The sequence below is a fragment of the Aricia agestis genome, chromosome 18 (genome assembly GCF_905147365.1).
Source record: "Aricia agestis chromosome 18, ilAriAges1.1, whole genome shotgun sequence".
Taxonomy (NCBI): domain Eukaryota; kingdom Metazoa; phylum Arthropoda; class Insecta; order Lepidoptera; family Lycaenidae; genus Aricia; species Aricia agestis.
This window is the reverse complement of record NC_056423.1, coordinates 6,651,862-6,677,603: the sequence shown is the minus strand read 5'-3', so window position 1 is coordinate 6,677,603 and position 25,742 is coordinate 6,651,862. Positions and strand designations below refer to the sequence as shown.

The 25,742-nt window shown below is 38.4% G+C and overlaps 1 protein-coding gene across 2 annotated transcripts in view; it reads right to left on the bottom strand.

Moving 5' to 3' along the window:
• Nucleotides 1-25,417, bottom strand: part of LOC121736270 (R3H and coiled-coil domain-containing protein 1) — a 38,521-nt gene extending 13,104 nt beyond the window's left edge. For both annotated transcript variants that reach the window (XM_042127361.1, XM_042127360.1), the window contains exons 1-5: nucleotides 25,198-25,417; nucleotides 23,610-23,759; nucleotides 22,251-22,321; nucleotides 7,753-7,795; nucleotides 2,724-3,826 (exon numbers count right to left, since the gene is read on the bottom strand). In XM_042127361.1, coding sequence (XP_041983295.1) covers nucleotides 2,724-3,826; nucleotides 7,753-7,795; nucleotides 22,251-22,296 — 1,192 coding nt within the window. In that variant the 5' untranslated portion in view covers nucleotides 22,297-22,321; nucleotides 23,610-23,759; nucleotides 25,198-25,417. The remainder of the gene's footprint in view (nucleotides 1-2,723; nucleotides 3,827-7,752; nucleotides 7,796-22,250; nucleotides 22,322-23,609; nucleotides 23,760-25,197) is intronic.
• Nucleotides 25,418-25,742: the final 325 nt, after the last annotated feature.

Here is a 25,742-nt window from a genome sequence, read left to right as displayed (position 1 = left end):
AACAAAAATTAATCGATAATTTAAAAATATCGAATCACTTCGTAAAGGAATTGCAATCGAAATTATCGTACTGACATTTCAGTGGTGCCGGCGATTTAAGATTTTTTATCGATTTGATTTCGATTCAACAGAGTCAATCTCTATTGACATAAGTTCCGTTTCATGCATCTGACATTTTTCAAATGTTTTCGTAACAATAATTTTATATTTCACAAATTTTATATTAATAAGTTAGCATTTAGCAACTTTTCATTTTTATTCATTTACAATTATAGGAAACATATTTTGTTTTTGTAGATGGAATATAATTTATTACATTTTTTTGTAAAAAAAAACCCGTAGCAAGGAATATAAAAATTGTCACCCATATCATCTTAAAATGCACAAACTATAGAATGATAAATGTTGCAAGTTTTCAACAATATAGGCCCCTGTGCCATTTGCCAATTCCACATATTACGCACGACATTATGTTAATTACGCGAATATAAACAACAAGTTCAAGGCGATACAGAATCACACATTTCTGCATAAAATAACACGAAAGTGGGACACACTAATGAAATCGAAAGTGTTGTGGTGCGAGTGTAGAGCTGGAGCGGTTTCGGAGCTTAGTTCTAAGACTTTATCTACCTTAATTAAATAACTAATGCATGTAGCTGTCTTTGTCTAAACTCCAATCTATTCTTCATACTATAATATTATAAACTAGATGTCTCGCGCGGTTTCCCTTCACGTGGTCTACTCTAAATCTGTGCCAAAGAATGTTTGTTACTTCTTTACGTCTAAACCGTGGAGTGATTTTATTAAGGTATGGAGTTAGTTGATACATTTAGGTTACATCACGCTGCGACCAATGGGAGATATAGGAGCAAAGCATCAGAGGAAATTGAAAAAAAAAGTTTGAAGACACCAAATAACATAAAATCGCTCAAGTAGTTCGTGAGAGAGCGGTTTTAATGTGATATCTGAAAACTTGTAAAGAAAGTATGCGCTCAGCGTGTAGCTGCAACCGCCATAATCTTGTGAATTGGGCACCGAGTATCAACCACACTCGGTAAGTGACTTGCGGAAACCGATTAATATTTTGCTCTGAACATTATCTACTGCGACATACTGCCGTCAAAACATTAACAAGTACTTAGTATAAAATTACTTCCCATATCGATTCTGGGTTAAGAATATAACGCTTAATATAATTTTATATTCTACATTCACAGTACGAAAAGCTTCTACTAAAGCCTGAGTTATATCCAGGAGGTATAAAGAATTAAAGTAAGTACCTAATAGCTATTTAAAATCTTAGGGTAGCAATAATATAGCTACTAAAGGTGAAACCGCACTAATGCGACACGACGCGACACTTCACTTCCATAGAACTGTCGTTTTGCAAGCGTCAGTTCTGTAGAAGTGCAGTGTCGCACTTAGGGTTGCCAGATGTCCGGTATTTAAGCGTACAGTCCGGTATGTTCGAGGCATGTCCGGTAAAAAATAAACGGTCATACCGGACAGAACAATGTCCGGTATTTTGAGAAAAGTCGGTGTTACTGGTACCTAGTTTTTGGTGATTTTAATTTTTTTAGAAGTTCCTACCTTAGTATATGGCGACCACAATTTTATGACCGCAATTATAATATAAAAAACTGTATTTTTGCATTTTTGCGACCTATACAACCCCCCCCCGCATTTGGGGTTGTCCGGTATTTTTTCGCGACGCACACGGCAACCCTAGTCGCACTAGTGCGGTTTTGCCTTTAGTTTTGTGTCCGCCGGTCTAGCAAATAATGAATCCTAGATTCAATATCATATGTACACTGTTTCTTAAATATGATACGGAAGACAACTATTTTAATACAGAGTTACAGATTTTTTTAGAACGAGCAAACGGGTCACCTGATGGAAAGCAACTTCCGTCGTCCATGGACACTCGCAGCATCAGAAGAGCTGCAGGTGCGTTGCCGGCCTTTAAAGAGGGAATAGGGTAATAGGGGAGGGTAGGGATGGGAAGGGAATAGGGGAGGCTACGGAAGGGAATTGGGCCTCCGGTAAACTCACTCACTCGGCGAAACACAGCGCAAGCGCTGTTTCATGCCGGTTTTCTGTGAGAGCGTGGTATTTCTCCGGTCGAGCCGGCCCATTCGTGCCGAAGCATGGCTCTCCCACCCCACGTAAAAGATTCCTCTCAAAACTCCAGACTAGCGCAAGTTGGCACTATTTTCGAAAACTATGCTCATTGATTCCTATTACCAAACGCATCAACAAAAAAACCACTCACAAGAGATCAAGATAAGTTGATAATGATGTTGATAATATTAATGATCGGTAATATACTGATGTTACTACATCGTATTCGGTTACGTTGCTGTTGCATCATAATATTATAGCGTGTGATCTTTGAACAATCGCACATCTTTGTTGCTTAGATGATCCACTCAAAGATCAGCCTAAATCTGGACCAGGGATAAAAAAAAATATAATGCAACGATGTTGGCAAACATTTGGCATAAAGCTGGCAACATAAAATACGAAAATATTTAAGTATATGGCTTGTATCATATTATATGCTTTGAGTTTTGACATATTTAACGGTAAATGCTGCGAAAGCGTTATTTCCCCCTTATTAAAATTCTTCAATAAGGAGATCAACTAAAATGGTTAGAATCTTTGACTATTGATCATGATAATGACATGCACACAGCACAAGACTCACGAGTAACACTTACCGATTTTTGCGCTGCTAAAGACGATGAGCGCGTGCGTATCGTCCACCCACTTGATCTCAAAGCCAGTGTCCTTGTATTCACTGAACAGCGACAACAGATCGTTCGTTTTGAACTCACTCGGAAAGTCATACACCTCCACTACGTGCGCGAACGTCTCGTCGAAGGGTCCGTTGAAGAGAGCCTGACCTCGAGTCTGGTATTGGTCGTAATTGTTCTTAGCTTTGCTGATGTGAACTTTTCCAACTGTGGACGTAAGTTCCTCGAGCAACGACGGATCCAAACACTCCCCACTCTCATCGAATACCGCATCCCAATCGTTCTCTTCGCGTTTCAACGACACTTTAGCCTCCAATTTTGGTTTAGGCTTTTTAGGTTCCGGCTCCTTTTCGTCTACAACTTCGGGCTCTTTAGGACTAGGAGACTCATCTATGGGGTCCGATATGACCAGTATATCCGAATTGAAGCTCTGCTTTATAATTCTTTTACTACTTCTATTTATCTCCTGTGACACCCGTCTCAACTCATTCTCTTCAACGTCCTCGTCTTTATTATATAAATAATCAGTATCTATTATGTTTCCCTGTTGAGTATCTTGTACTGCCATGTTTATTTCGTTCGACTCATTTGTGTTAAGGTCACTGGCGTAATTGGAACCGTCGCTATATTCGTACAAACTCGGTGGCCTATAGAAGCCCAATTGTCCATTAGTAAAATAATCTCCTATATAAAAACTCTCTCCTACATCTATTTCATTACAACTATTATCACTAAAAGATATTGCACTATCACTATTTGGCACTTGGCAGCCTGAAGGCACAGGTTTGTCGGCGTCGCCGGTGGTGTTCGGTTCTATGCTCGGTGCTGTGTGAGATCTTTGATTCCTGAGATGCGGTGGCGTGTAGACGTTGCAGAAATTTTTGCCTAGAGATTTTTTTGGTGTTCCGTGAGCTGATTTATCTTTGGGAGCCGGGGATTTGGGGCACTTTCCTTCGACGGAGGGAGGTTTCTTGTCGGGCGGTCGCTCCTCGGTACTGTCGGCAGTACGAAGAGCTCGCGGCACATACACAGCTCTGTCCGGCCGTCGAGGTTTCGTCGAAGCACTCCTGAAAATAAAAAAAAACAAATTGCTCAAAACTGCTCTATTTTTTTTACTTATTTCTACACTAAATGCAGATTACTAGTACTCAAAATTACCCAACGATATTGCCGCAGTAAAATGCGGGTCAAGTTATTCAACACTTTGACCTGGAAAGCTGATCATTGCCAAACGAACCGTGAATTATGATCCAACTAGTTTACAGTTAGGTTTACTTTCGATGATTTTCCTGTGTGTTTACGGTTTTTTCGTTATGCTTCTACTACAGAAAGGTTTTTTTTTATGGAACAATGACTTTAAATGTTTGGAATTGATCCTATTTTACCAATGTATGTAGGACAATTAAAATTTATTTAAATCTGGTGTATCCGTTTTAAAAAAAATATGGATCTAGATTCAGAATACTTTACAATAAACAACATCTACGAATAATATGGTCAATTTCTAGAAGTTCTCTCGTAATAATATACCTACATCATGCATATTCTGTATAACTCACTTCAGTAGTCATAATCAGCAAATGCTCTTACGCTAATCGCATCTACTTAATGCGCTTAATTGCAGCAACTGGCCCACTAATACCACCGTAAGTGTTACAAGGTCGAGCCGAATTGCGGCCTCTCACCAGCCACCGGCCACCGCGCACTTTCAACACCGCGCCGTGCATTCTAAGTTTGTTGCTCTCGTGTTTAGAGCCATTATGTAATTCAATTTATTGCATTCTACAAATCAAGATGGCTGTTACCCGATTAATAATGTTTGTATTCGAGTATGTAGGATTATGCACAGTTATGTATTAAAGGTTACCAAAGACACCCGTTTTGCTAGGCAATTATTTTCAAAGGATTACGTCGACGAATGTTGCAATGTTTATCGTCATTATAATTGATAGTATGCAATGTTTTGCGCAAATCTTTTGAATTACTTGAAGTATCTAACTTCTATAATATGCAATGTTTGAGCAAATACCTTGAGATACTTGAAGTAGTGGAGAATTTTCCAAAAAGTAAAAACCCTATGTACTACGGTCTACATCGAATCTACGCATCTAGTACAAACATTGACAAAACACAAATTGACTATTTTATTAAGAAAATATATTATAAGGTTGATTTAAAAGTAAACAACCTTCCTTAATCAAACTGCAAATACCATCTTTCCAAACATGAAAATCTAACATAAGCACTAAAGACTATTGTTTAAATTCTTGAAACAGACATGAAGACAATGGAATTTTAACAAGACAATATTTCCGGCGCAGTGGATATATGGCACGACTCACGAGGTGGCTGCCTCATACCAGCTGTGTATTGTTCATAGCTTGACGATGATAGACTTGGAGAAATTGTATAGGTGTTTAAATCTAGACATTAGAAAACGTTTTCTTTGCTTGTCGCTGTAGTTACAACCGTGGTAGATGTACTAAACGTTGCAGATGATTTTTTATACACTTGTGCTTAAAATCATCTGGAACGTTTAGTACAGAGCAGACTCTTGTTATTTTCCACTTTTTTGTTAAAAGGTGGCCCCGTGCGAGTTTCTTACGCCGGTTCTTCTAGGCGGGGTAGTTCCCGAACCGGTGGTAGGCCTCATGTAGACACGACGTTCCAAAAGTGTTAACTTTGTTAACCTATTTGGAAATAAATATTTTTGATTTGATTTGACTCTACCTTAACATGGATAAGCAATTGGCATGCTGCATGCAACTAAATTAGAATACGTTAGGCAGCAAAAATTAAACCAATAGACATCGAAATGTTAATTTTGTACAATGGTATGCCTTAAATCTACCTTAAATATTGAATAATTTATTTGAAGACAATACTCGTAAGAATGAACATGGTAATGAGAAAAATACAAAATTCGTGTTGATATCATTAACGCAAAACATATACGTTACAACAATTACAATACTGTAGAAGGTCATCAACATTTGAGACGATTTGCATATTATTTGATATTAGTCGCAATAATATTGGACTTTATACTTATCGTTTAGCATATTTTTATCTTTATTTACTTGTTTTATTTGCTTGCTACTCACATTACCTAAAAGATTTTATACGTGGGAGAGCCATGCTTCGGCACGAATGGGCCGGCTCGACCGGAGAAATACCATGTTCTCACAGAAAACCGGCGTGAAACAGCGCTTGCGCTGTGTTTCGCCGAGTGAGTGAGTTTACCGGAGGCCCAATCCCCTAACCTATTCCCTTCCCCTCCCTACCTTCCCCTGTTCCCTTCCCTTCCCTCCCCTATTACCCCATTTCCCTCTTAAAAGGCCGGCAACGCACTTGCAGCTCTTCTGATGCTGCGAGTGTCCATGGGCGACGGATGTTGCTTTCCATCAGGTGACCCGTTTGCTCGTTTGCAACTATTTTAGCAATATTAAATACAATTTTGATGGTACAAAATTTTAGTTACTTAACTGTCTCAACACTAATTAATCCTTGTGTTATTTATGTTCTTATTCCACGGGGAATTTATCTATTGGCTCTACATATCAAAAAGAAATGTAATGCACATGACACATAACATTCAACTAATTGTAAATGTATGTATGTTCTTTTTCCACTGGGAATTTGTCTATTGGCTCTACATAAAAGGAAATACAATGCACATGGCACATATTTAACATTCAAATAACTGTAAAGACATACAAATAGAGACCTAATGAGTATTGAACATAAGCAGAATCTAAGACAGGCCTAGATGTTACTATTCGCGTTGTTTACAAAGAAAGCACAGGAAAAATCAATATAAACAACTTGAAAACCGTAACACGACGGAACAATTTGTTAGACAGGTGGGAAAATTCCACAGGAATATAAAAACTGGAGTCCAGTACGGACATTAGATAAGTTGCTCCCTTATATAAAAACGAGCCGTCAGACGCCTTACGCGAGGAACGCAGAAACATGGTTTTTGTAAACAAACATGTAATCTATGTACTAAAGTTTTTAATGACCAATCAGATTGGAGTGATTAAACCAGAATTAGTCAAAGTGATTAGATACTAGGTTTATATTTGGAAAAGTATAATATGGAGATAAGTGAATTAACAAGTTCAATGGTTTTCAAAAAAGGTAATAATAATATTGGCTGAAAACTTATTGAATCTTTCAACATATATAAGTAAAACAATCTATACAGCTTTAAGCAAACTTTCATATAAAGCTCGCTTATGCTATGGAATCATAATTTGATGCTTAGGCCTCAGATACACCTTCGAAACGGCTGACTCTACATGGAAATTAGTAAATAAGGGTAAATAATTATGTGATAACTAACAATGAACTTGACAATCCACGAAAACATAAATTACGCAAGAAAACTAAAACATTGTGGAATACTCTGATAACATTGTTACACCCAGTCCTTATCAGTCATATAAAGTAACACGAAGTTATTTTGCGATTGAATGAGGATTTCCACGTTGTTTTTTTTTAAGATACAGTCTTAAAAAACAATATATTATGCAGTGAACAATCAAGAACACTAAAATAAACTAAGAACAACGTCGCATAACATATTAGCTTCTGCTAGCAGTCCTACGGATAGATATTAGAGTTTATAGTTGTTTAAACGTCTCTATTTTATGAGAAATCTTCTGATTCTTTATCAAATCTTGAAATTATCTGTATTCTTACAAAACAGCTTTGATTATAGTCTTCACAAGGCAACGAATCAACGAGTAATCGAACTCATTTCGTCATTAATAAACACCTTTCTGTAAGCAACGAAAAAGGGCAATTCATCACAAGGCTCTCAACCTTCCAAAAGTGGGGAAATTACTCACAATATGACTCAGAATCAAGGCTTAAACAATCCAATCGAGTATCACTGGATCACAATATAACATACACAAGACACAACCGCACTCGCGGACGGCTCGATAGCAAATGAGGTATACAGAGTAGGAAGTGTTGCACTTACCTGATCTTTTCGTGCGCCCGCGCAGCCCTGCTCCCCGCCGCGTCTGCGAACATTGCATAATGTCAACAAGGTTCTGGTTCTATTTACAAAAACATCGTTGACCTGCATACGTCAAAATGTCATTAGCTCGATTAAATTGATGGTGGGATCTCATCATTTGTTTATTAATTGATTCGTATTTTAATTTGTACATAATATCAAAGCTTCTTTAGTTTTTATTGATCTTATTTGTTTCTCAAATATTTTACAGAGGATTTTTGCTACAAAGTAATAAAACAGCAATGTTAAGTTTCATGCTTTCGATAATGTTTACAAAATTGACGGAGTTTCATGTTGGTTAAACATAAGGATGTAGACGTTAAACCTTTTCTACGTTTTATGTTCAATAACATTAAAAAACTGTCTACAGGAACTCATGCTCCCCTTGTCCCTGACATAATTCATTCACAGACTTCATTCTAGTAAGTACTCGAAAATCAATTTATTTCACAAATTGTGTTTTCCTACGTTTTATGTTCAATAACGTTACAAAACTGTCTACAGGAACTCATGCCCTTCTTCTCCCTGACATAATTCATTCATAAACTTGATTCTAGTACTCGAAAATCATTTTTTTTTCACAAATTATGTTTTCCTTTTATAAGAGCATCCTATCTGCATGCAAACGCTTAGCATTAAGTTTAATCAACCAAACGTCAGGATAACCTTTTACGATTATGCCGCTCTTACACAACGTAAGAAAGGTCAACCAAGATATGGGTGGGACGAAGTGGGTAAGTAAATGACAATTTGGAATCTGTCGTTTTTTGCGTAAATGGAGGCTTTAGGACCGGGAAAATAATTTGAAATCAAAAAATTTGACTCTATATAGATATTAGCTAGATGATGAAAAAGGTAAGTTATAAATTATAAGGGAAAAAATAAATAATTTCTCTCATGCTGGAAAATGTGAGTTACCAACTTTATCCACTCATGTCTTCAATTTGTCGTAAACCAGGGCGCAGCGGGTGGATACGACCTTTATCAAATTCACAAACTCTGAGTGCGGAAGAATATCTGTGTTGACATACAAATTCAGATGGCAAATGATATTAAGAGGGCGACTAACCCCAAAAATCAAACATCGTCCTTCTCTCTTCACACTCACGCCCGTCTTTCATATGTCAGGTGAAAAAGAATGACGCGGATTCATCGCCAAACTAGTTTTTTCTCAATAACTCGATAAATATACAACATTTAAATCCGCTAGGTCGATCTCTCAATGACAGAATTTTATACAATGTGTTAAAATATTAACTTAGATCAATGCACAGTTATGGCTATAAATGAAAAATTCGTGAAAATTAGATGCATCTTTGTGATTTTTTTCTATCGAGAAAATTTTAAGATATCGTTTTTTTGCTCAGATCGAATTCTCGGAAATATAATGTAGTATCTAATTTTAGAAAATGAAACAATTCGGGTCTTATTTTCAAGTATAAAAATGAATTATAAAATCGACACTTTAGGTTTAGTCGCCCCCTTAACATAGAGACATAGAGTCTATGGCATAGACAACGGAGGCATACTTTTTATGGTAATTCATTAGGAGCGGCAAAGGCTTTTTTGGAAGTAATTACTTTGATTATATAAGAAGGTAATGGAGGAAATCCATATTTATTATCCGGTTTTGCATAAATCAGTCTGTAATCTTAAGGCTTCTTTTTTATGAAATAAGGGAGCAAACGAGCAAACGGGTCGCCTGATGGAAAGCAATTAGCGTCGCCCATGGACACTCGCAACATCAGAAAAACTGCAGGTGCGTTGCCGGCCTTTTAAGAGGGAATACGCTCTTTTCTTGAAGGTTTGCAGGTCGTATAGGTCCGGAAATACTGCTGGTGGCAGTTTGTTCCAGAGTTTTAGAGTGCGCGGCAGAAAGTTACGCGAGAAACGCACGGTGGAAGACTGCCACTCATCAAGGTGATGACTGATGAGGATGGTATATTTTTCGCGTGGGACGACGGCGAAAAGTTGCTGGTGGTATGATTCCGAACAATTCCTCAGAGCACTCCCCGATACAACCGATAGAGGATGCAGAGTGAAGCTACATCTCGGCGTAATTCCAAGGGGTCCAAGCTGTTTGAAACACTATGGCAGTCAACAATTCGAGCGGCCCTTCGTTGGATACGATCCAGAGGGAGCAGTTGGTATTTTGGCGCCCCTGCCCAGAGATGAGAACAATATTCCATATGAGGCCGAACCTGCGCCTTGTAGAGTTGTAGGCGCTGGTACGGACTGAAGAATTGTCTCGCCCTGTTCAGAACACCAAGCTTCTTCGAGGCTAACTTGGCCTTGCCCTCTAGATGGCATCGAAACTGGACTTCGCTTGATATGTTAACGCCAAGTATTTCAATGCTAGGAGAGATGGTTAAAGATGTGCCCTCAAAACAAGGATATACGACCCTTGATGACTTTTTAGTGGTGAACGCGGTCTTAGGGTTGATTCATACAGCAACGTGACGCGTAGATGCATTTCTAAATTAATATGGATTTGACAGATTCGCAACATGTTTCACGCAATTGAAATCTGTCAAATCTCCATACAAAATGCCGCCTCGCCTCGTCGCGTTGCGGTCTGAATTGACCCTTACAGACGAAAGGCACTTGTCGACAGCAGTTTAGGACAGATTTATGCGAAACTGATAAATCCATCACGTTCTTATCATCAAAGTACCATACCATACCTTTCAGCAAAATCGCTTCAGCTGTTTGGGCGTGAAGAGGTACACAGACAGACAGACAGACACACTTTCGCATTTAAAGTATCCAGGAAGTATGCATTCCCCACAAATAACATCAAACCTCAGTCCAGAATATTCCGTAACGCGATCAAACTTCAACCACAATAGACATAACGACCAGTAGTTCGACTGCAAAGAGACGGACAGGTTTCAATATCTGTCAAATTCGTCGGGTTTCACTAGGATTATGAACGGAATGTGCCTCGCGCTGGCTGATATAATCAATTTTTAAATATTAAAAATAAAGTTTTCAAAATTGGATTCTGACAATTTTAATCGCATGTGCCAAAACACAAACAACAATACGACCAAAGAGGAACACGTCCATCGAATATGTCATAGTTTTAAATTCGTATGTAACAAGTTAGCAACCCTAGCGACGATTTTCGTCATAATACGTCAAATTTAAAAATTTCAACATCAGTTCTAAGTCGGCATACTCTATCATTCTGTCTACTCTGCTTCAACTTTTGCTCCAAAAAAAAATGTGTCCTCATTCGGAACCATTTTGATACTGGTTTGCAACAAAGTTTCAGTCTCAAGTGTGTTTCGAAATGCAATAGTCGTGATCACTGTTACATAGCTACTAGCTAGAGAACGCTCACTGATGCAACACAAGGAAACTCTTAGTTTTCAACTCATTTGCTCCATCATATTTGTCAAAAGACTCATCTAAGTCATTACTATTAATGATATTTTAAACGGTTTTGTCAAAATTTCACCATGAGCGGTTGATGTTAATCGTTTGTTAAAATGTTAGGGTGTCTTCACATTAGGTCGCCAGCAGCGCGACTTCGGTACTAAAAAAAAATATATCCACAGCCGAATATATAACCTCCTCGTTTTTTGGAAGTCGGTTAATAAAAAGAGAAGCGCGACAGGCGCGCGACACTCTTTGGTATAGAAGTCGCGCTGCTGCCGCACTCCTGGTGACTTCATGCGAAGGCAGCCTTATGCTTTGCCTCCAGTTATTTTACTAGAATCAAATGCTAAAGAGGTATTCATTAAATCTTTGAATGAATAAAATAAGCATGTCAAATTGGTATTGCTTATTTTACTTAACAGAAGTTGCCTTCTGTTACAGTTAAATGGTTAAATGGAGATTAAATGAGTATTTTGATACTTCTTTCGTTCTTCTGATCAATGAAAGAGAAGGCACAATAAACAAGCTATTAACTTTTTAGGGTTAGTCAATTTGGCACAGTCTAAATAACGTTGAGCAAATTTTGTTTTGGCGGCATGCACGGCTTACCAGGTTGAATTTTTGGGTTTGTATGCAACTTATTTTTTTTTTTATGAAATAAGGGGGCAAACGAGCAAACGGGTCACCTGATGGAAAGCAACTTCCGTCGCCCATGGACACTCGCAGCATCAGAAGAGCTGCAAGTGCGTTGCCGGCCTTTAAAGAGGGAATAGGGTAATAGGGGAGGGTAGGGAAGGGAAGGGAATAGGGGAGGGTAGGGAAGGGAATAGGGTAGGGGATTGGGTCTCCGGTAAACTCACTCACTCGGCGAAACACAGCGCAAACGCTGTTTCACGCCGGTTTTCTGTGAGAACGTGGTATTTCTCCGGTCGAGCCGGCCCATTTGTGCCGAAGCATGGCTCTCCCACGTATTATACAGGGTGTAACAAAAATAAGTGATAATACTTTAGGGTGTGTACGTGTTTCTTGTAGTGAGTTCACTGTGAAAGTAGCAGCGCTGAAAGACCAAAATTTTTTTTCACTTTTGTATGGGAAAACTTGTGACGCTCGGGCCCTTGCCCATACAAAAGTGAAAAAAAATTTTAGTCTTTCAGCGCTGCTACTTTCACAGTGAACTCTCTACAAGGAACACGTACACACCCTAAAGTATTATCACTTATTTTTGTTACACACTGTATATCAAGATTTTATTTCTGTGGGAACACCCGATATCCAGATAGAGTTTGTTTCTGAGATCTTTAATTGGTTGCTGTGGTCTTATCATAAATTCCCACTTTAAATCTAATTCTAGCCTAGTTTATTAGTCTGGTTTCAATTGCGTAACTATGACATCCGGAGCCCGTGGCAAATTGACGGGGCTCTATCAGTAAAAATCGTCACGTTGATAATAAAACAATTTATAAAAAAATTCTGACCTCTTGGCCTCTTGGGCCAGCTTTTGGGTCGGGGGCCCGTGTCGTTTTGCCAGCCCTGCCACCCTATAGTTACGCCACTGTCGGGTCTAAAGCTATTTGCAGATAATACATGGTGTTGTGATTGACCCTATCAATTTCCTCATCCATTATCAATTCCCTATCTTTTGTAATAGCGCAACTGGGGTTTGTTACACAATGTGTTGAGATAGAAGGGTTCTTATGTAACGGACAACATTCTAGAACAAAGCAACCTTCCTTCCAACAACAGGAAGAATCATTTAAAACTTTTGCACCAAAGTACGAAAGGAAGCCCAAAACTATATTCAAATGTCATCCATACTAATATTATAAATGCAAAAGTGTGTCTGTCTATTTGTCTGTCTGTCTGTCTGTTACCTCTTTACGCCCAAACCGCTAAACCGATTTTGCTGTTTGGTATGGAGATGCTTTGAATCCCGGGAAAGGACATAGGATACTTTTTAACCCGAAAAAAGGTACGGTTTCCGCGCGATAAACTAATGTTGGCGCAACGGAGTTGCGGGCATCATCTAGTTTAAAATAAAGTTTTGTAGCTTATCTGGAGCTTTGGAACTAAAATTGCGTGGAAAAGTTTACAAAGCTTTGTGAAACAGAAACGGTGGCTGGCTTTTTAGGGTTCCGTACCCAAAGGGTAAAAACGGGACCTAAGACTTCGTTGTCTGTCTGTCTCCAGGCTGTAACTCGAGAACGGTACTAGCTTTAAATTTTCACAAATTATGTATATCTATTGCCGCTATAACAACAAATACTAAAAACAAAATAAAATTAATATTTAAGGGGGGCTCCCATACAACAAACGTGCTTTTTTTTAGCCTTTTTTGCTCTAAATCAATAATGGCAACAGGTAGGTACTTACTTAAATTATCTCAAAGTACTTAGTTATATGTGTACTAAATATTTAATAATAATATTAAAATAAAATAAAAAAATTAAGGGGGGCTCCCATACAAAAAACACAATTTTGGCCTAATATTGCTATACAATGGTACGGAACCCTTCGTGCGCTAGACTGACTCGCACTTGGCCGATTATTTAAAGTAGCCAGTACACAATGGCCCACAATTGTGGCCCACTGCAGGCCACGCCAGTCTTTCAATGTATGCATGTGTATCGACGTAGTTTCGTTATATTTATGTGCGTAAACAAATGATTACATAGCGAGGAGCGTTGTTAGACCGACCTTAGTGTGTATTTCGTGAACCGAAAATATATTTGTGTAGAGTTTAGGCTTTAGACTATTGTGACGATGATTTACGAATATGCTAATGTTATTATCATCATTGATGACAAATTCATATACCTTAGGACCGATTTTATAAATGCAAATCATTTACATAAAATCGACACCTTATATTATCGACAGTTCATTATTTACATTGTTACGTGTTGCGCTATCTTTAGGTAAAACAGATACCAAATCTTTCAATAAAACTGGAATTGAGAATCTGGCAGGATTATTAATACAGCCGAAATTACCGCTATATAACCTAGAAGCTTCACGTTTTGGATGGCACCCAAAAATACATTTCAAACTCGAAAGATTTTTTTTAAACATTGCTTTAAGTATTACTTTTTCATTCTGAATTCAATTTGAATGACTTTATAACAGGGGTTCCCAAACAGCCTGCGGCGCAGTTGCACGTCACAATATTTTGTTACGACGTCCTACTCCACCCAGCTAACAGTGCTAAATCAGAAAGATAGATAAATAAACATATTTAATGATTCGGCATCTACCGGCTTTACATTGTAATTAATATTATATTTTTATTCTATAATATTTGTGGTTTTGGATGATGATGGAGGGACGACTCAGGGCGCCCCTCTTGCCTTTCCGCGGCGCACAGCTTAGGAACCCTGCTTTATAATTAATAATAATGATGAACGAGATTGCAGAATGAATTCAAAGAGAACGTTTGGGAGAGACCTGAGTCATAACTCATAATAATAAAGAGGATAGAGACGTGTGGAAGGAAAGAGAGGTGACCTTTATCGAGGAATGGGACCCCAAACACTATCCTTACTTCCTTACTAATATTAGAAATGCGAAAGTATGTCTGTCTGTCCTTTAACTCTTCACGATTAAACCGCTGGACAGATTTCGATGAAATTCGGTATGCAGATACGGCGATTCCCACGCGATATAGGAATTTTGGCGCAACGGAGTTAACAATAATAGCCCAAGCGTAGGTGCTATCGGCCAGTTTTACTAGGCTGGTACCGCCGAGATTTTGTTGTGTGCCGTACGTGGCGAGTGGCGACGCATTGATACTATGGCGCACACATACAAGCCGCGCGCGGTGCCTTTGTATGAAGATAACTTACTTCCCCTCCTTTTACTATGCTATGGTGGTCCAAGGTGCTGGATAAACCCAACTCCAAGCTACACGCCCGCCGGCCAGCGGGCGTGCCACTTTCACTGGCCCAGATCCGACAGTTGGTCATAATGTCGGCTTTGCAACACGGTTATGTCATTGGAATTCAACATTGTGAAGGACGGCCAGTCACTATTGAGTATTGAGTAACGCCGAAACTCGAGTGGGTCACGGCCGAGTCCTGCCAGGTCAGGAGGTTACACTCCTTGGGAATCTTAAGTGAGGTAGGGCTTTTACCTCCGATCAAAATAGGGGTGTATGGGTCAATTCAGACCGTATCGCGACGCGTAGATGCATTTCTAAATTTGTATGGATTTGACAGATTCGCAAGACGTCTCACGCAATTGAAATCTGTCAATTCAATACAAAACAAAATATGCATGTACGCGTCGCGTTGCGGTTTGAATTGACCCTAATAGCTTTGAAGTGTCTGTCTGTCTGCCTGTGTGTGTACTGTGTATTCGTGGCCATGGCCGTACCGAGGGGGGGGGGGGGGGGGGGGGGGGGGGGCTATCCCCCCTGGATCATGTTGACGTCCCTACTAAGTATATTATCTAGTACTTTTATGTATAAAAATTAAGAAAACGAAAACCTTAATTTTTTTTAATTCTTTATAAACACCTATCTTATGAAAAATCTGATTTGCCCCCCCCCCCCCCCTGGCCCAGAACCTGGGTAATTTGCCGCCCCCCCTGGCCCACCTGGAACCTGGGTACGCCTATGCCAGTGATTCTGATAATTTATGATGAATATTCTGCATTCTGATGCCTGACACTAGAGTTTCGAATCGGGGTTTGTTTAAAACTCTTTAATTTAAATTTATATAGCGGCTATATGTGTTTTATCTATTCAATACTGCAGTATAACCATTTGGACTTAAATGTTCTGAAGGTGTTTGAGTCTTGTAGATGTTGAATTTTTTTTTAATTCAGGTCGTCAACGCTAAGAATAAGCCTCAGTAACGAAATAATTTATGAAGGTCTTTAAGAATTTCGTTGCAATTTATTTTCCACATTTAGGTCGACACGGCAAAGAACGCAAAATCTTTTGACGGCGGATCTTTGTATGTTTGTTCCTTTGACGATTTGGATCCATTCATTTCTTACGTCAATTATTTTTCATTGGTTTGCATTTCGGCCTGAATATTTTACTTTTAACTGAAAATATCAGTTGTGTTATTTGTTATTATATATTATTTCCAACCTGCAAGTGAAAACATCTACTGTACATATTTCTTTTCTGTCCACTTGTCTAACTTATCATCACAGCAAAACATTGTACAGGACTACTGACTATAAATAAAGACGTAAGCGGAAGAACAAAATAACTAACATTTCATAACATAGGTACGGACAATCTATAACTTATCTTATATCTTATATATAAAAATGGATTTTCAACGCTAAAACTCGAAGACGACTGAACGGATTGGGCTAATTTTAGTCTTAAAATATTCGTAGAAGTCCAGGGAAGATTTTAAAGTGACACGAAGTTCACCGGGACAGCTAGTTACTCATATTTTCCCATGTAATTTGAACAAACCTTATATCTTATCTACTTCATCACCTGGCTAAATCTGGCTACACATCAAGTCCAGTTTTTTATTTCAAATAATTTTTCTGGTCCTAAAGCCATTTATGCAAAAAAGACAATTTTTACTGTTACTTACCTGGTTTTTCCACTCGCGTCTTCAAATCTGTATAGGCAGTGTAGAGTTTTTTTAAGCCATTAATGAGCTTCATTATTTATGAGCGTATGCTCTGATATAAAAATTGTGAGTCATGCGTGAACAGAAGCCGCGGGAAGGAAGTGGGTCACCAGTCACCACTCACCGACGATCAAAGCAAGTAGCAACCCATTTGTATTTTTATTTTCGCACTTCGCAAGTATGAGAATCATTAATATTTTCTTTAATATCAACAGTCCTGTCTGTCTCCAGGCTGTAACTCAAGAACCGCTATAGCTAGACTTCTGAAATTTGGACAGATTGTCTATTTCTGTTGCCGCTATAAAAACAAATACTGAAAATAAAATAATATAAATATTTAAGAGGGGCTCCCATACAACAAACCTGATTTTTTCGGCCTTTTTTGCTCTATATCAATAATGGCAATAACTACGGTACTTGAATTTTTCACAAATTACTTTATTATATGTGTACTTTAATATTTAAAATTATAATATTAAAACAAAATAAAAAATTAAGGGGGGCTCCCATACAAAAACACAATTTTGGCCTGTTTTTCCTCTATAACGGTACGGAACCCGACGTGCGCGAGTCCGACTCGCACTTGGCCGAGTTTTATTTTATTCAATGTACTTTCCGCCTTCCGGCTATCATTCTAGTGTTAGTCCGAGACTGATAGACTAAACTGATGCCAGACTGACAGTGTACTGTGTAGTGTGTAACCCTAGTCATAGGATAGTTACTGCTGCAAAAAATGGACGATTTTCGCACCATAAACGAATTTAGGCGCAAGAAAAATTTTTGAAGTGTACAAACGTTGTCTATGGAAATACGTGGCAAAAAAATAAAGACTAACATTTAACCTCCTCCTTTTTGAAGTCGGTTAAACAACCAGCAGTCTGTCGTTTAGAAAATTAAACTCAGCGTCTACTCTTCCTTGATAGGCTGTATGTACTCTTTGGATATTCGATGTTTCTAAACATACTTATTTAAAAAGTCAGCAACAATCGCGGTATGTAAATTGAGTGTAACAACACATAATAGTTACACAGTGGTAGCGTAATAGTGATCTAACTCCCGATTCAAGTTTAACTTCATTTACTGGTTTCTAAATTGTGATTAAAAAATATTAGTTTTAAATTACATATTACTTATTAGGTATGAGACTTGATTCAGTTGATTGCACAGTAAATTATTTTTAATTATTTAATAATAATAATAATCATCATCAGCCTGTTGCCGTCCACTGCTGAACGTATCATACACATTACACACGTTTTCCGTATTCGATTTCCTAATGTGCAAAATACGATTTGGAATTCCGTGAGACTAGCGCAAACGTTCGTTTTCTTTTTCACGCGCGATCGCGCCTCCTTGCATTTAGGGCCAACCCACACGTGTCACGTAACACAACCAAACGTGACACGACATCGCAACGACAAAATGTCGTCGAGCAGTGGTTACGTGTGAATGGTGTCGCTGCAGCTTTTTGTAGTTGCGTTGTGGTACCGACAAAATGCCGACGTGGTTGCGCTGTCACTTGTCGCCAGTGGTTGCGATGTGGTTACGTACGAAAGTCAATGAAACGGAGGGGGGGAAGAGCGCCCGGGCGGTGTGCGCGCACTGTCGTTGCATCGACGCAATGTTGTGGTTGCGACGTGGTTGAGACGTGGTCGGCCGTGGTTGCGATGTGGTCGGTATTTTACAAGTGGTCGACAACGACTGCAAAATGTGGTAGGTACGTGTGAGTGGTCCAGTTCATTTACAATACGAAATATACGCCCGACCGCATGGTGTGGTTGTGGACTGTGGTACGTGTGGGTTGGCCCTTAAAACGAACGTTCAGAATTCGTTCCGTTCGGAAAAAAGCAAACGTGTGCGGTGTGCGTCAGATGTATTTTCTACTGATTCCATGCATTCGGAAATTCTGAAATAGAATACGGACAACGTGTATATGCGCGGCCAGCCTAGGTAACTTATTCTCTTTGATATTCGTTTCGATTCGTTCGTTAAAAATAACGGGTTTGTAAGTATAAATGATGAGTTTGAATTCTAAAACTTGAATTTTACTATCAATCGGCTATGATATTCAGTATACCCAAGTCAACTTACAACTGTTTTACAACCCAACATTAACAAAAACCCATCTATTACAATTTATAATAAGTATAAAAACTAAAACAAATTGGCTACGTCGCACACGCAGCAAGTAGCGCGCGACTTTATAATTACTGGCCGGAGAAACTTCTGGATCGCATGTGCGGTTGTCGTTAACCTGGCTAAGTATCCAGGTGGGTAATGGGTAATAGACAAAATAGCGCGAAGATAGAACCATATAAAACTAATGTAGATGTGTAATCTGAAATCTCATTTAGACCGTAAAGTGCTTGATAGACTTACGAACTTAGGCCGGTATAAACAGTCAGTAAGTTCAAGATGCATCTCGGTCTCAAGACACGGTTCAGGCTCTGTGATTGGTTGGCAGTCAAAATTTCGACCAATCATAGAGCCGAACCGCGTTTTGAGACCGAGATGCATCTTGAGTACCTACTGACTATTTATACCGGCGTTAAAGTACGCGGGTTTTAAGTTCGCGAACTTACTCGGCTCGCGTCGGTGACACACGAGAATCGCTCACACTGGAATCTGGATTACCATGCCCCAGGCTCGCGGCTCGCGGCTCTTTGCTGACACACAGGCGATTAAGATCGTCGAGCCATAAGTCCGCGTACTTACTCGCACGTCTGTCACCCCCTTAATATCTTCTATAGTCTAAGCCCTAAGGCCGGCAGGCGGCAACGTACCTGCAACTCTTCTAATGTTGCGAGTGTCCATGGGCGACGAAAGTTGCTTTTGACCGTTTACTCGTTTGCCCCTTTATTTTTAAATAAAAAGTCTGCATGCAAGTCTGTATGCAAAATACTTACCATATTTAAGGGTTTCACAACCACATCGTGCATTTAAAATGTTTTTAAAATATGAATTACTCCACGCTAACAAGAATTCATGTAATTGTTGTCCTGTTCTGATACTTTAGAAAAGTCATTTGTCGAACAAAAACAGCAGCGTGGATTATAGTTTGTGCGTTTTAAGATGATATGGGTGACAGTTTTCATATTCCTTGCTACGGGTTTTTTTTACAAGAAAACAAAAAAGTCAAAATGTAATAAATTATATTCCATCTACAAAAACAAATGTTTCCTATAATTGTTAATGAATAAAAATAAAAAGTTGCTAAATGCTAACTTATTAATATAAAATTATAAATATTAACTGTGAAATAGGAGTACAAAATTATTGTTACGAAAACATTTGAAAAATTTCAGATGCATGAAACGGAACTTATGTCAATAGAGATTGACTCTGTTGAATCGAAATCAAATCGATTAAAAAGGGCGGCCATCTTAAATCGCCGGCACCACTGAAATGTCAGTACGAATTAATCTATAATTTCGATTGCAATTCCTTCACGAAGTGATTCGATATTTTTAAATTATCGAATAATTTTTGTTAGGCAACTTACCTACTATTGTCAATTATAATGTGTCACGCATACGGCATATCATCATAAAACGCACAAACTATAGTAAGTAAGTACGAAGTGTAAATATTTTATTAGGTACCAGAATTAAACTGTAGCGCACGTGTCAAGTGAGTATGATATTATAGAGTCTATAATTACTTTATCCCCCACGCGACGGAGAAATAATTGTTTTTTTTTTTTAATTCATCTGACTACTAAGTACTAACTCATCGCCTACAATCAATAAGGACAATTCTCAAATATTCCAGTATCAAAATACAATATTAGTAAACCTTAATGACAAAAAAATTCGTTTAGTTAATTAGTACTAAACTCTAAAGTATTCCTAATATCAGCAGGCTTATCTGAAGTGGAATAGACTGACAGATTTTTGATTTTAGGTACAAAGAGGCAGACTTCAATGCCTGTTTTTAACCGACTTCCAAAAAGGAGGAGGTTATATGTTCGGCTGTGGAGATTTTTTTTATTTTTGTATGTTCAACGATTACTCCGCCGTTTGTGAACCGATTTTCGAAATTTTTGTTTTGTTGTATTAGGTTTCACTCCAATTTGGTACCATGTTCACAAAAGTGGTGACCTGATGATGGGATCCATGAGTAATCGAGGGAACTCCTCGAAATTTATATGGAAACATATGGTGATTTTGGTTTTATGAGAAGCATCCTAAGCATATGCTACCAAAACGCAAGATTTCGCAACGAGGTATACTATGGTTCCGAAGATACTAAGAGAACTCCGGATTCCTTATAGATACAAGTTTGGGGGTTTCGGCGCTGTTTTAAGAACTGAAAGCATATGCTACGTAGAATAATATGCAGCTGTATTTTTCTACGTATAGTACGCAATAGTTTACTAGGTAACTAAAAAGAGTGAAATTATTATTTTTAACAAAAAATTAAAACCGACTTCCAAGGTAAAAACAATAATAACATCCTTATAATATGAACTAAAAAGTATTAAATAATTTTTCCTATCTAATAGTACCTTTTTCCGAATTCGGCTAAAACTCAACTATTTCTGTACTCAATCTTCATCATTTTGAAGTCGGTGCCAGTTAAAAAAGTTTCAAATATTCTGGCAGACTGAAGATTTAGCTAAGTGTCTCTGGTACTTTTTTTTTAGTTCATATTATAAGGATGTTATTATTGTTTTTACCTTGGAAGTCGGTTTTAATTTTTTGTTAAAAATAATCACCAACCGCCTCCTAAAGGCTAGTTGTCTAAACGCTAAGTGGTCCCCTAGCGGCCATTAAGGGTACATAATATTATCCTTCAAGATTTCACGAATTTTTGTGTGTCACGTTCGCCGTTAGGGCGTAAGAACTTTAGCAAAACATTACTTTTTTTTAATGTGTTTGTTTTAAGAGATATTTGACCCGCAAAGATCGCTAGGGAACACTTAGGGACCTATCAGACAGAGAGCGGTCACGCGGTCAAGCGTGCAAGCAATCAGTTTTCCGTTCTTTGTGTTGTATTACGTTACATAGAGATACTCACACTGGGGGCGTTCTGACCGCGTCAAAACTCCTCCTGTGTGACTGACTGCTGGAACGCAAAATGCGAACGCAGAACGCTTGAACACGTGGCCGCTCTCTGTCTGATAGGTCCCTTTGCGTTAGGAGACCGTTGATGAAAACAGGCATTAAACTATGGTAGCGAATGAGCAGTTGGTATTAAAGACTGCCATGCGGCATGCCCCTTCAAACATAGAGACAGAGACGATACGCGCATGGCAGGTTTAAACTTTTAGCACTACCAGCGAGAGCCTTGGGCGAGATTTCTTCGGCGCCCAAAGTGCTCATAGTGCTAAAAAAAAATTGGCGCCCCTTTTGTTTGCCTTTAGCGCCCTTTTTTATCCAGCGCCCTGGGCAGTCGCCCTCCCCTAACGCCGCAACTTGGATTTTTTATGGCAACGTTAATTTTAATGCTGAATTATTCTATACAGTAGAAACTCACCATTCTGTGGGATATTCTCTTCATCTCTCTCCTTAGTCAAGCCCATGGCTGGTCGAGCGCAAGCTTCATCACTGGAATATAAAACGTCATTATAATACGGAAAAAAACTATCTGGTAAAAATTTGATCTCGATAGTTGAACTTAAAGTCAGCGCAAATCTTTAAGCCTGGTTCGGGCGGACGCATATAATCTATATGTATAAAAATGGATTTTCAAATGTGTTAGTCGCGCTAAAACTCGAAAACGGCTGGACGGATTGGGCTGATTTTAGTCTTAAAATATTCGTAGAAGTCCAGGGATGGTTTTAAAGTGACACAAAGTTCAGTGGGACAGCTAGTATACTATAAATAAAAATAATAAAAGAAAATATAAAGCGACTGGCGACACTATAGTGTGCCCCTTATAAAACCTTTGCGCTTAATATTGCCACTAGACGGGAAACTTTGTACCTTAGGCCAAATCTACTGAATTGATTCGGTAGTTGTTTAAAATTTTGAATCAAGAGTCTTGATTAATGTAACATAACCGTAATATCTTTAGCCCGGCCGCACATTATCCGAAATTTTTGATCAGAAAAATTCGGACGCCCACCGGAACGCACTCTGTTCATACATTTTGTTGTAGACCCTGCACACTATCAGAATTTCTGACGTGTCAAAATGTATGAGCGGGGCGGAGCGTCCGAATTTTTCTGATCAGAAATTCGGATAATGTGCGGCCGGGCTTATATAAAATATAAAGTACAGTGTTATGTTCTAAATTTTCAAGGAGACGCGATGTCGTGTTCATAGGTGTAATTTTGTTACACATGTGTGCGTAACAATGTCTGAATGTTTAAAACCGCGAGGCGTAGTTTGACCGGCCTTAGTTTATTAGGAAAACTCTGTCTCTACTTTTTGCTTTACTCTAAGTATGAACACGAGAGTACTTACTACTTATAAAAATTGTTACAAGATTTATTTTTATTTGAAGCCACCTAAATGCAGCTACAACGAAACTTAACTGTTTAAAAAACTATTCAAGTGTAAAGCGTGTTGTAAGCTAGTATTTACTCTTTCGTCAGCGGTGTAACTACAAAGCAGTAGAATACATTTTTCGCATTTTCGACGATTTTTAGAGCTCTACAGCAGCTATTCTCAAAGTGTGCTCCTCGAAGGCTCCGCAAAGGCCTCAATCCACGAGCCATTTAGACACCAGCATGGAGGCAATCCATTCAAAGACAAAACATTTTTGGGGTCAGACAAAATGACACTTCTTTTTAAGAAGTGGGTTGAGCACTCACAAAGTTTGAGAGCCTCTGCACTTCAGTGTCTCAATGTCTAAATGTCAAGACAATAATATTATGAGCAATGAGCATACCTTAGTAATTTATCCCGGTAGCACACGACTGTTCTCCTTTCGTCGCTGACTCCGATGGAGAAGGTGGTGATGTCGGGCCTGGCGAGCTCTTCCACACAGCGGTGGATCAGGAACCGGCGGTAGTTACTCACAGGCGGAAACACGAGGACACTGCAACATTGTAAAACTTAGTCCTCACATACTACATTTATAATAGAATTTGGATTATACTTGCATCTAGTCTTTCTAATTTTCTATCTACTAACCTTGTTTTTAATATTTAAAAAAAGATCACATGAGGTGATTTCTAAAATATTGACAGATTTAAGGAACAAAAACAGATTAACAAAATAATTGTTAATCTGTTGCTTTATTTGTGTATTCTTCTACAGCATGACTGGTGAGACATGTTCAATACTGGAGGATGTGATATTTGGTTATTATATTAGTTGAGAAAAATAATATCAATTGATCACTGAGTAAATGTAGCTTAAAGTTAAATAATTATTTACCCAACGCATGGACACTGCGCGCGGGAGGGGTAGCGCGCGGCGCGGGTCACACTCACCCGCGCTGGTTGCATAGTAATTTACTAAGTGTCCATGATTCATTTATTTAAAGGGAAATTTGGTCAAAAATTAAGTACCTAATTTTATTACATAATTATAATGAGAATCGAGTACAGAGTACTCTCCTTAAGTATTGATCATGTCTCACCAGTCATGCAGCATGCGGTCTGTGGTGACCATAATCAAGGCAATGAAAAGTTTCAGAATACATGCTTATTAGATGGATGCTAGCCTAAATAAACTTAACTACAAATAGTTACATTTCTGTAGTTTAGAAGCACTCAGTAGGATACCTTGCAGGGCTTTAGCCAATTATTTAAACTTAGGAGAATTTACATACATTTGTTATTAAATGTACCTACAGTATCATTAGTTTCATTTTATAATTATTATTTAGAATTCTAGATATTATTTTAAGTGATCTTGTGTTTTTTGTGGTGTATAGGTGATATTACCTGTGTTTACCATATTTTATAATCAGTGATCCACAATCTAGTAGGAGTATCATTTGGCTGCTACCTATATTCTGTGCGATTTAATAATACTATCTTGCAAATTGCTAGTATTGGATGATATTCATTCAATTATTAGACAGTAATTGGACCATTTGTATGATGATTACAATCATGACCTCTATCAGTACAAACAAAACCAACACATGGCATATATATCTTGGTAAATTTATGTACAGTTACAGCTAGGGTTGAGCCAATTTAACATGCATTTTATTTTATGAAACATGTTATTTCAAAGCAGGAATCGAAACCTGTTCGCGATAATTATGAGCGAGCCAGTGCAGTCGCTACTTCTGATTTTCGTCATTTAAACTCGTTAATGTCCAAGGTATCACGCAAACCTCGGTCTATTCGCTCGTATGGTTTACAATACATCCTACACAGCGAGCGCGGCAGGCATAACCTTGAAATTCCCGTAATGTACGAGGCAGTCAGCCACTTATTGTAATATAGAACACGTATCCGCACGTTAGCAAAATTGCGAGTTCATTAACCTGTTATTAATATATTATTGGAACTATTTACCTGTTCACCTTTTTTTCGGCAAGAAAACATTTTAGGTCGTCGCTGACATCTTCGACGAAGCTGTCGTCCGCTAGGTTTAAGAAACGTTCGACCGTTTTGGCACCCAGTTTGACGACAATATCTATATTTAAACGAAAAAAATAAATAATCCACTTCTACAAGGATAACTATTGACCGTCCATTTTTACTTTTCGTCGCGCTTAGCTCGAACAACACAAACTGTTTGACATTTAGCGTGACAAAATATGACAATTGTTCGAATTGACATTGACAACTACTTTTTTAATAAGGAGCTAAAATATAATAGCAAAGAATAAGTATCAACCAGTTTTTTTTATTAAATGGAGTACCGAGCAGCGGGGCTAAAATGGTCGCTTTGGAGCATAGACATAATATATACTAGCATAGACATAATATATACTGTCGTATATACTAGCATCATAGACATAATATATACCTAAAGACCAACAAAGAGTGCGAGAGAGAAGAAAATCCTTTATGGAATTATAACAAGATGAAAAGAGAGAGGCAGTCTAATGAAAATT